This window comes from Aspergillus pseudonomiae, assembly GCF_009193645.1.
Source record: "Aspergillus pseudonomiae strain CBS 119388 unplaced genomic scaffold BDV37scaffold_103, whole genome shotgun sequence".
Classification (NCBI taxonomy): Eukaryota; Fungi; Ascomycota; class Eurotiomycetes; order Eurotiales; family Aspergillaceae; genus Aspergillus; species Aspergillus pseudonomiae.
The window spans coordinates 52,999-63,901 of record NW_022476095.1 but is presented as its reverse complement, the minus strand read 5'-3'; the positions used below and the strand labels follow the sequence as shown (position 1 = coordinate 63,901).

Genomic DNA, 10,903 nt, shown 5'->3' with positions numbered 1-10,903 from the left:
TTGGGGTTTGTCTTCCGACAAGTCGCAAGCTATTGAAGCACATCGTCGAACCGGATATACAGATATTCACATACATAGTGCGAGCATAAGACCACGAACTGTTGCCTATAAGGCTGAGGTGGCTGGGTTAGAAGCTTCCACGTCGTGCTTAGTGCTGAGCTATCGTGTTGGGTTCCACTTGGAGTGCCTTGCCTCTCCTCCGATATTGACTGAGCCCCGGGTGAACCAGGCAGACTTCAGGATGGCGACATTGGATGCTGCTGACGGTGTCATGTGGTGAGTGTTGGCTGATTTGGAGATCAGACCATGAGTTTGATTTAGATGAATTCTGAGCTGATCTGTAGCGCAGTTGTATTGTCTAACGCGACTCGAGCAGAAGACTGAGTTCAAGTACGGTTCACCTCAATTGAGGGTGGACAGTGGCTGTGCGGGCTTGTCGTTTATTCCATCTTCGCAGCGACGCTCTGATCGTCGTACTGCCGCGCTTAAACATATGACGTCGAGATCTCCGTCCAAACGAGCTGACGAATAGGCACTTCATCTCGCTATTAACATCCTAATCGGTCCTGATGAGGCAAGCAACCCCCGTAAATTTGACCTCATCAGAGCCCTCCGGACGGGACAGACGGGAAAAATGAGGGATCCTGCAGGCGCTGGCGATTTCTCTTGGCAGCCTCGAGATTACGCAGTCTGTCGATGCGCATCTGGTAGAAATTTCTGCGAGCCAATGCGGTCAGATTGTGCTGAGCTGGCAAAGCGTGTCAGGGTCCTGAATCGGGTTAGGACATACTTATGCAATGCGAAAATACGAGGCCCGTCATCCGACGTGGACGTGGGTTGTGCTGACTTCTTGAGGGATTCGATCTTCAGTGTGTCAGCTTTAGCTTTTTGTTTGTCGTTTCTGATTCACGTCCAAGGCCTGAGCGGCTGGGGGGTGAGGGAGAAGGGGTAGGGGAGGTAGGATATAGACCTTATCGTCTCGTTCCTTTTCGTCATTGCCCTCCTTTTTGTCGCTGGATGATCCTTCTTCCTTCTTTGACTCTTCGTCGGATTTCTTTTCTTTCGTCTTGTCTTTCTTCTTCTTTTGTTTCTCTTCATACTCCTTCTTTACTTTCTCGATTTCTTTTGCTAATGCCTCTTCTTTCTTCTTCTTTTCCTCGTCCTCTGTGTCAACGATAGGAGAGCAAAAATGCCGATCCTTCAGATGAACAGGACAAACGTAGAAGAAATCCTTCGACTTTGTTACTAACGCCTCCCCGCAACCAGTTATGCTTTGAAAGAGGTTAGAATGTATTTACCTTGTTGTCGGGCGTGATCATCACGCTGCTCGAGGGCTTGTGGCAGACATAGCACGCCTTTGCGGCGGTGTCTGCTACCCGGCGGAGATGGTAGATGTTTTGAAAGAGCCCACTCATTTTCAATGAAAGGTAGATTATAGATCTAGTAAGAATAGAAGCGTATATATGGGAGACAATCGGATACACGCTCTGTACAAATATGTATGGAGGGGTTAAAAGGAGCTTGAGAGATAAGATCTTTTTTGGTCTTTATCGGTGCGGAGATGTCATGTCATGTGACTGGTATATAGATCGATCGTGATCTTTGTTTCTACTGATCTTTCTTTTTTTGTATTCTGGACATGCTTGGTATACATAGACAGATATTACTATTACTGGTTGCTATAACCTTGTTTTTGATAGGAAGTATAAACGATATCCATATGCGTTCGGGAGTCCCAAGGACTCTAAAAGCATACAGAACCATACGATATACAAATATTATTCTATATAGTAGCATCTACTCAGTCACGCTATCCTTGAGCCCCCTAAGAGCACTAAGCTCCCTCGATCCAGCAGGGGCCAACGCAGCAGCATTCTGTGACCGTCTCCGGGCATCCGTCCAGAGCATAAACTCACCGTAACTCTTCGGCATGACCTGGATGTCCTTCTCAACCAAGAAAGTGTAGTTGAACTGGCCGGTCGACTTCTTGGTGCCATGCTCCACATCCCTGACCTTGGTGTCCACACGGACTTGAACCTTGGTGTACTTGCTGCCCGAGTCTGTTTCGACAGGCTCTGTATAGGCAACCGTGGCGCGAAGGTACAGGACGCTGCCGACGGGAACGGGGTTCTCGAACGTGCTAGGATCAAGGGAGATGAAGTTGGGTCGAGCGTGGGAGAAAGACGCCACACAGCAGAATGCAAGCTCGAAGGTCTGCTTCAAAAGGAAACCACCGAAGATCATGAAGTTGTGCCGGTTGCGGTTTTGTGGCTGCATGATCATGGCTGATTTCAGGTTGGTGTCGCTCATGAAGACCATGTTTGATGGTCTTTGAGCGGGAGATTCCGGACCTGTGCGATATTAGTGGCTGTAATCACGGCAGAATCTTGGAGAGTAGCCACGTACTCAGATACGACATCTCCTTGGTCCACATGGAGTGAATCAGGTTACTCTCTTCGTCGTCTGGGGCCTTCTGAAGCAAACTTCGTTTTCTCAGTCCTTTTTTGGCTTGATAGTTCTCTTCTCCTTTTTTAAAGAGAAGACGCTCCTCATCAGTTTCTAGCAAGAGGGGTGCGACATTGACGGGTCTAAGGAGCGTTAGTATGGTACTCTGGGAATTAGCTACTCGAGGAACGTACTTCTTGGTAACCGGATCAAGAGACACCATTGTGAAGGCGCAAGTGATCAGAACATCCTCAGGCTTCGCCTTCTGTCCTTCAGGAGGGGCCTTTGCGACCTGCAAAGATATCTCCATACTAGAGCGTCCCGTAGCGTAGGTAACCTGGCCGCTGAGCTCAAGATCGCAGATCTCCATCAGAGGATGTTCGATGGTGATTCGGTCACATGCAGCGGTCACGGTCGTCACCGAGCCTCCGGTGTGCCTGTAAGCAATGATACCGGCCAAAGCATCCAAGTCCATCAGTAGCGACCCCAACCTGGCTTCGTTAGCGATAACGCCAATTCCAAGGCATATGTCAGATTGGTTACCTGATATGCCCCGAAGCATTCAGATATGTATCAAGGAGCCATTTGTCTTGTGCCAACGGCAGGATCTGTATCCCAGATTAGTCTATAATTCAACAAATGCAAAGCACTTTCACTAACAGCACTATAGTGGCTATCCGACATCTTCTTAGGAGTCAGATCGGGCTCCGCGACCGGCGTAGAAGCTCCCTTGCCGGCCTTCGCATCCTCTCTGCTCTTCGTCAATGCTTCAATCCACGGTGTCTTGACACGCATGGGCATCCACGTAGGCCGGGATTCCGCATTGGGTTGACTAGTGTGGAAATCCTTGGACGCAAGACACAACCGTGACGGGCGCTCTGCTGCCCTTGTCCCCAGAATGCTATTAGTTGCAGATGTTAAGCATTTCGAGCGGGTCGCGGCGGACCGTCGCGTAGCTAGACCCAACATTGTACAAACTCGGTCAGTCCAGAGGACGCTTCGGAGGAAGGTTAGTTGATGGGAGAGTTTGAGGTCGAAATGGTCACTGTCGGCATCGGGGTCATGTTCCCGAGGCGTGTTGGCCGCTTACCGATCTTTCTTCCGGAGGATATCGGGACCCGTCAAAGACTATTTCCTCGGGAACCTGGACGGCTTCTTCATGTTGTATGGAAGTATTCAAGGTGTCAGGAGGGTTCATGACTATCTTTAGATTATCATATGGACTACGAGGGGGGTGTCCAATCATTAGTATCCCCAGTAGTGCTGCATCATCATTTTAGTTCATCTGTTTGATGACATCATCGCTAGTATCCTAGTTATCTTATCGGCCACTCCAGTACATACATACTATGTACTCCGTACTATGCTGATGCCAGTGTTGGTGAAGAACTATGTTGATGCCTCTTCCAATTAAAAGTACTCAGACTGCTAAGAACCAACCATTGGTCTGCATCCCTGTCATTTATCAAGAGCTTCACTGACCAGCTCCACCAGGTCTCTCGCCCGAGAGCTGCGTCAAAGTGAAGTCATATCCCATTTATATATATCCAGAGAAATAGAATATTTTGTACCAGTATGATGGTTGTTTCTATTCTTTACGGAATAAATGCTAGACGAATACGAAAAGACTATCTGAGACCACCTGAACAATGAGCGACCCAACTAATCCCAACATCCAGAAGAGAACGACGCCACAATGGGCGCTGTACCAGCGCGAGAATTTCTGGAAGCTCAACGAAGGACAAACACCTCCTTTTAATACTGGTACGACGTTGTCCTTCACTTGACTAGCAAAGCAAGCACCTTGGGCTGACCGCAACTCGCGTCGGAGTAGACCCCATTAAGCTGGAGCAGCTGGCTCATGAGAAGCTTAGTCAAGGTGGTTGGTATGGCTCCAACTTCTGTCACTATAGGATGTGTATCGTCTAACACACCCGTAGGTACTATGCATCCTCCAATGCGGGCATGTCCAACACCCACCTGGCGAACCGTCAAGCCTTCTTCCGTCGCCGCATCATCCCCCGACAACTAGTGGATACCAACCTGCGAGACACCACTACGGAGATCTTTGGACACCGTGTATCAGCTCCGATAGGCTTTGCTCCCATCGGGATCAACAAGATCTACCATCAATCAGCAGAAGCCGCAGTCGCCAAAGTTGCAGGCGAGCTCAATCTCCCGTACTGCCTCTCTACAGCAGGAAGTACACCAATTGAGAAAGTCGCAGAGGCAAACGGCAAAGGTCCTCGGTTCTATCAATTGTATATGCCGCATGATGACGAGCTAACACTGTCTCTTCTTAACCGGGCTTGGAAGTCTGGGTTTGATGCGCTTATCCTCACCACTGACACCTGGCAGCTTGGCTGGCGACACGACGATGTGGCCAATTCGAACTATGCCTTCTACCGCGGGACTGGTGCCGACATAGGCTTGACAGACCCTGTATTCCAGAAGCGATGTCGCGAAGAAGGTATTGACCCGGAGAAGGACATTGTCGCGGCCTCGACGAAATGGATTGACTCCGTCTGGCACGGACGTGCATGGTCCTGGGAGAAAATCCCCTGGTTAATCGAGCAATGGAAGAAGATTTCCGGCGGAAGACCTTTCGCCATCAAGGGGATCCAGTCGGTCGCAGACGCAAAGAAGTGTGTGGAGTACGGCGTCGATGGCATCGTGGTGAGCAATCATGCCGGTCGGCAGGTGGACGGAGCAATCGCAAGCCTTGATGCACTGGAGAATATCGCCAATGCTGTCGGCAACAAAATCTACATCATGTATGATTCTGGAGTTCGCGGCGCGAGTGATGTCGCGAAAGCACTGGCGCTGGGAGCCCGGTTCGTGTTTGTGGGCCGGCTTTGGATCTGGGGGCTCAGTATCATGGGAGAAGAAGGAGTCCGCCACGTTATGAAGTCGCTGCTGGCTGACTTTGACATTTTCATGTGTGTTGCGGGGTTCAACAGTGTGGAGGAGCTTGACCGATCGATTTTAGGTATGTTGAGTATGCGCATCTGTCTCTATCCAGTGGGCTAACACTTCTGTAGAATCTTATCCAAAAGGATATACCCTTATTCCGGATATAGTCTTGTGAACTGATGAAGTCGACATATAATGCACTGCAAGTGTGGATACGCAGTATAGAACAAGGGACACTGTCTACTATAGCAAGAGTAATACATATAAGACCTCTACCTCCATCTTCCTTTTAGTCCCTCCTCTGGAGTCATGTAAACCTCTTGCTATACTGTCTCCACACCCACCCATTTCGAGTAACTATCACATACACTATCCCCAGTAAAGGCAAAGTAATCTATCTAAGCTTTTCAAAGGTGGGCCCGTCTAAGGGGATCTGATAACCATAAATCCATATAGCCGGCTCAAGTTCCACATAATTCAGCCTCGAGACTGCAAGGCCGACAGATCTCGTAAAGTAAGGAGATGATCTGTGCTGGAGACACTTAATATGTAACAGTTAGTGCCTAGGGTAGACATAACTGGCTCGCGGACCCCTGTCTAGTGCCAACACTAGCCCCCATCATCACAATACCGTTACATCTGCTGTGCTAGGGTATAGATTATGCTGCAGGGAATGCACAGACTATGGCCTTTCTTGTAGGGGTCTTCTAAATCTTAAAGTCACACTGAACAACCCGACGTAGGAGCCAAAATATATCTGGGGTTCTTGAGCGGTTTGTAATTGGGAGTTGAGATTTTCTGGTGTACGGTTGGGCAAGTTTTATTCTAGTGGAACCCTGAGGCCAAAGACTGTGATGTTAATTACGGGGATATTAATACTTTGGACAGTTGAGGTGAGGATGTTTTTCTTTGTATAGATTGCCCGGATGAAAGAATGATAGTTGTCCGGTGAAGAGTAGCTATTTACCAATATTGAAATGTTATGGTTCGAATATGCAGTCATAGACTGAGGACAACGCACATATATGCGAGGCATGTCCCAAGAGGCAGGCCCATAGAGGTGTCCACCAAAATACAGACAGGTAAATGTACAAAAATCTTCAAAGCGACCGCAAGTCCAGCGGGTGATGCCATGTGCTATCGATACTGGATCGAATAGTAGGATTATATATGCAAGAAATTGCTGCGAACCTATTGAGAGTCGCGTGATCACACTAGGCGAGCCAGAGTGTGCATAGAACGAGCATCAAGGCAGGCAGATAGTGTATGCTAGTCTTCACGCCAGCAGAAGTGGCTTCTGTCGCGCTTGAGCTTGCGGCGGCAGCAGTGGCGGAATCAGCTTTCTCGGTTCCAGTGGCACTGGTAGTTGTCGTAGATGCCTTTGCGCTGGAGTTCCCACGTATGGCAAACCCGACTCGGTCTTTGTCGAAGTCAAACACCGTATACACGTTCTTGAGGAAGACATCGCCCACGAGCCATTCGTTGTCACCGAACATCTGATGGCCGATGATCGTCGAAACACAGCCCGACCCGTACTTCGAGCCGACATAATCTTTGGGGGAGATGGTGTAGCTCTGGCCCGAAAAAGTGAGTTCAACTTTGGCAGTGGAATTGCAAGGGATAACAAAGTTTTCGTCCCCCGAGGCACTGGAGCCCGGAATCAACTTATGCAATGCGGCAGCATCCTTTGGCGGAATCAGAGCGTAGGAAGTGCCGGTGTCGATGATGGCCGTTTTGTTGACGAAGTTGCAGGCATTGCCATCTACGCTGGCATCATCCAGGGGAATGGTCCAGCGATTATTACCGCTGAGAGCGTCGGTGTACAAAATGTCCCCGGTAAATTTAGTCTTGTCGACGCCACCAAACGTCACAGCACCATCCTTCCCTCCGTCGGCAGCGCGAGAGAGACTGAAGCTGACAATGTTTGACTTGAGGGCCTTCTGCTCTAAGACGACCTCCATAAACGAGGGACCATACGACCCCTCCTCAGCGCGGCCAAGGCCGATAATACCATCCATAGGATAATTCTGGAACTGATCCGACGCATTGGTAGCCAGTCCAAACAACATTCGCACATCCATACCAGCAATCGAGAGCGTATCATTTCCGAGGACGCCGTTAACTTGCCCAGTTCCATAGCCCACGCCCCATTTCTTGTCGGTTAGTATGAGACTTGTCGAAACGTGTTCACCAAACGTGTTGTGCAGTTTGCAGGAATCTGTCGTGCAGTCCGACCCGAAAAGCCATGTATTGACACCCCCAGAGTCTAGCATCATCCACATCTTCTGGCCTTGAGAGCCAACTTTGACTTCTGCAAAATAGGTATAGTCGTTTCCACCTTGGTTGAGCGCGGCCGTGTTGGGCGATGTCGGATCATCTGACAACATAATCTTGAAATTGTTGTCACGGCGAAAGGAGGCCCTTTTGATGTCCAGGGTGATAGTATCATCCCCCGTAGATGATTCCGGTTCATCCTTCACGTCCTCCGACGGCAACTCATATGGGAAAAAACGACGCTGGAGCTTAGCATCGGCGACATCGGCAACAGGATCACCAAGATCTAGGTAGTAGGGCACAAATGCCGTGACACTAGTGTAAAGAGATGTTGTAGCGAGAAGACATTGTAAGAAACGCATGACTTTATGTCAATTCTTCTAACTAAAAAGTAAAGCGAACGGGCGCATTCGAGGGAAGAGACCGACGAGCGGTAGTCAGGTTGAAAGAAGATTTCTGGGCTAGTATCGATAAAGAACGAAAGCTGATAATTAAGTCTTATGCAATGCAAACTCGGAAAACGCCTTTTTCTATGAGCAATCAATTGAATAAGACCCGATCAGACCAGAGGTTATAAATAGAACCCGAACAGAAGACAAACTGCGGAGGTAGAAGAATGCTGCAAGAAGAAAACTATAGGTGAAAAAGAACAATGCCACATGCAAAGGAAGGACGAGAGAAAAGACAAGCAATGGACATCAAGTGAATGGTATTATGCAGCGATAGCCATGAGGGGAAGGACGTATAAAGAGCCGGACGCTGGAGGCATGGACAGGGAGTCCAAAGTTAGTCGTACACAGAGGAGTCTCCATCGTCCACCGTTCAGGAGCAAATAGTAATCGGGGGTTTCAACGGCCAAGCTCTTGGGTCTTCTCATGAGTGGCTCTGGTTGGAAGCCGGCGCTGCTCTAGGCCCCGATCTACAGCTGGACCGAACTTCTTCCAGGGCCACCAAGTGGAGCTGAAGAGGGGAGACATTGAGACAAAAAAGAAAAATTCCCAGTTGATCCCCTGAAATGGAACCTTGATTTTCTGGTCATTGCATCATTGGATCCCCAAGGTGATCAGCGGTGGTGCGAACGAAAAGAGGAAAACAAAGAATATGGGGAATGGATGTAACTTCCACACATGCACAGTACTGCGTATGTATGTACATACATTCCTCTTGGTGGGTAGATTTGTTTTGAAGATGCCGAACTATTGTACGAACCACATCAGGGGTAACTTCTTTTTTGGATCCCAATGGGCCTCGGAGGTGTTTCAAAATCTTCTCTTGGCATGACAGTTGCCGATCCACTTGCTCAAGGCAACTCTTGAACTTGATTAACGTGTGAATAGGAGGATCGCGATCTTTCCCCTTGTCAGAGGGATCCGAAAAAAATAGCAACCAGTTGATCTGTCTCTTTGTTTGCAGGTGTTGATCGATCTGATTCACTGCGATGATTGAAACAACGGGGCTGTTTGGTCACAACCAAAGTTCTAGACTGCAAGCTGACGCACTCTTGGGCGCCCCACTGCCTTTTTTTGCCACGATTCTAATGTGACTTGTGTACGGGTTATACACGGTCTTAAGAGGCGTTTGTTATACATAGGTGAGTGGCTGTGGTTCTTTTGTGGCTGCTAACGTAATGTCAGGCACTGGCTTTAGTGGCTCCACGATGGGCCCATCGCTGGAACTCTGTCCAACATAGTGCTCCTACTGTGGTATCGGAGCGGGTTGTATGTTATCTCCGTACCCCAGTTGTGAGAATAAAGTGTGACATTGTGGCCGTTAAGCCAGCTTCAGGAGAGGTTCTGATAGAGTGCCGGCCGTGCTCTCATCCTCTTGGGTAGAACATACACATTTCGAGAAGAAGACGAAGGATGCCGATCAGGCATACACATCCGAATACACCCGTTCCTGCATAGCAAACCTTGAAAACTGGTATTCTCAAGCCAAGACGACCTGATCAGTAGTTGTGCATACGGAGTAAGGGACCAGTTGTTTTCAGCGGGTTCCTTGCCTTGCCTTGTTTTATTTTATTTTTTTTCTTTTCTTTTCTTTTTCGCTTGTGCGGGCAAAATATGCTCGAGTGTGCGTTAAGCTATTTCAGCCACTTCTCAAGCGCTCACCGAGTAGCCCGTGCATACACCGTAGCGAATCTTCAGAGATGCCTATCTTTCTCTCCCGGTCAAGTATTCATTGATCATACCACGTGATACCACACGTGCGGAATAGTATCTATAGAGTCTGGACTATGGATCTTGTAACTCCACGCTCTATTTTTATACCATCACAAAACCCGCAAGGAGTGTCTTGATACAGTTGCATTAAAATAGATTCTCGGCAGATCTAAAAAGAGGCCAAGTGAGACACTCGAAATAAAGGAAAACACTAGTTTATGTCAATATATACGAAGTCGTTCTAGTGTGGAGTTTATACTTTTTCGCACGGATCAAGCCTTTGCAAGTTTGGGTTGTTTTAGCCAATTCTAGGGATAAAGGATTCCTCACTAGTGCTGATTCTGTTCTCAGGGTCCTCCTAGTAGAGAACAATCTATCTGGCCATGTTCATCCTGCAGAAGATAGGTATAGATTCCGTGAAGCACACCCTTACAGCCCGCAAAAAGGGTTGTTGAATGATGAGACGTATTGAAACCATCTCCCACCAGCTTCCACGCCTAAAAGCTGGACATCCGACTCTTGTCAAAAGAATAGAACATGCCAGATGGATTACCACCTCCAACCCATGGAACAACAGCATCGGGAAGTTTGCTAATAATTCCCTCATCTGTTGTTTGGTTTTTTTCGCCAATCGCAGATTGAAAGATGCATACAATTGATGGGAAAGGGTGTGGTCCCAGCAACAGAACCAAGGGCATAATGTGTATTCTCGAGGTTTGTGATCCTTACCCGCAGAGCTTCATTGACTGCATCACATAGGGTACAACTGCCAGTGTCACTGGTAATAGCTACCAACTCAGCACCAAGAAGTTTCATGCAGAACATGTTCAAGGCTTGCTGACGGACAGCCTCAGCACCTATATAAATAGTGTACTTTATTCCAAACTTCGCACAGGCAGTTGCAGTCGCAACTTCATATTAGCCAACACCAGTTTCAGCAATGAGGCGAGTCTAATTCGGCTGTTGAGCCAGGAGGATCTGATCCAAGGCATTGTTGATCTTGTAGCTTCTAGTATGGTTGAGATCTTCTCGTTTAATCTAGATATTTACACTACCAATATGCTCAGTAAACTATTTGTAAAACAGCGAGGGCTAGGTTTACCGATAGA

The 10,903-nt window shown here is 48.3% G+C and overlaps 5 protein-coding genes across 5 annotated transcripts; 1 reads left to right on the top strand and 4 right to left on the bottom strand.

The window, feature by feature from the left end:
• Positions 1–602: 602 nt before the first annotated feature.
• BDV37DRAFT_287877 (AAA-ATPase Vps4-associated 1 family protein) lies at positions 603–1,415 on the bottom strand (the record flags this gene model as incomplete). The annotated part of the gene is made up of 4 exons (XM_032088171.1): positions 603–717; positions 791–864; positions 911–1,231; positions 1,299–1,415. The coding sequence occupies 4 exons, from the start codon at positions 1,413–1,415 to the stop codon at positions 603–605; spliced, it is 627 nt and encodes a 208-aa protein (XP_031936454.1).
• A 32-nt stretch (positions 1,416–1,447) lies between these two features.
• BDV37DRAFT_11714 (putative acyl-CoA thioester hydrolase) lies at positions 1,448–3,912 on the bottom strand. Its single transcript, XM_032078505.1, has 5 exons — positions 3,106–3,912; positions 2,989–3,053; positions 2,640–2,936; positions 2,407–2,588; positions 1,448–2,351 (listed from the first exon to the last, which is right to left on the bottom strand). Exons 1-5 carry the CDS (start codon positions 3,412–3,414, stop codon positions 1,798–1,800), a joined length of 1,407 nt encoding a protein of 468 aa, XP_031936453.1. The 5' UTR covers positions 3,415–3,912; the 3' UTR covers positions 1,448–1,797.
• Positions 3,913–4,094: 182 nt separating this feature from the next.
• BDV37DRAFT_287875 (L-lactate dehydrogenase) lies at positions 4,095–5,533 on the top strand (the record flags this gene model as incomplete). The annotated part of the gene is made up of 4 exons (XM_032088170.1): positions 4,095–4,209; positions 4,280–4,331; positions 4,386–5,434; positions 5,487–5,533. The coding sequence occupies 4 exons, from the start codon at positions 4,095–4,097 to the stop codon at positions 5,531–5,533; spliced, it is 1,263 nt and encodes a 420-aa protein (XP_031936452.1).
• Positions 5,534–6,634: 1,101 nt separating this feature from the next.
• Positions 6,635–7,994, bottom strand: BDV37DRAFT_275536 (pepsin-like aspartic protease; the record flags this gene model as incomplete). The annotated part of the gene is made up of 2 exons (XM_032085412.1): positions 6,635–6,737; positions 6,769–7,994. The coding sequence occupies 2 exons, from the start codon at positions 7,992–7,994 to the stop codon at positions 6,635–6,637; spliced, it is 1,329 nt and encodes a 442-aa protein (XP_031936451.1).
• A 1,608-nt stretch (positions 7,995–9,602) lies between these two features.
• BDV37DRAFT_261549 (uncharacterized protein) lies at positions 9,603–10,703 on the bottom strand. Its single transcript, XM_032083339.1, has one exon. The coding sequence runs from the start codon at positions 10,399–10,401 to the stop codon at positions 10,168–10,170; it is 234 nt and encodes a 77-aa protein (XP_031936450.1). The 5' UTR covers positions 10,402–10,703; the 3' UTR covers positions 9,603–10,167.
• Between the last annotated feature and the right edge of the window lie 200 nt (positions 10,704–10,903).

What these genes read in the sequence shown, in the direction of transcription:
- BDV37DRAFT_11714 (XM_032078505.1), bottom strand. Translation starts at nt 3,414, where the DNA reads ATGTTGGGTCTAGCTACGCGACGGTCCGCCGCGACCCGCTCGAAATGC. An exon ending in AATGCTTCGGGGCATATCAG is followed by an intron (nt 2,937 to 2,988) that starts GTAACCAATCTG and finishes TAACGAAGCCAG; the next exon opens with GTTGGGGTCGCTACTGATGG. An exon ending in CAAGGAGATGTCGTATCTGA is followed by an intron (nt 2,352 to 2,406) that starts GTACGTGGCTAC and finishes AATATCGCACAG; the next exon opens with GTCCGGAATCTCCCGCTCAA.
- BDV37DRAFT_261549 (XM_032083339.1), bottom strand. Translation starts at nt 10,401, where the DNA reads ATGAGGGAATTATTAGCAAACTTCCCGATGCTGTTGTTCCATGGGTTG.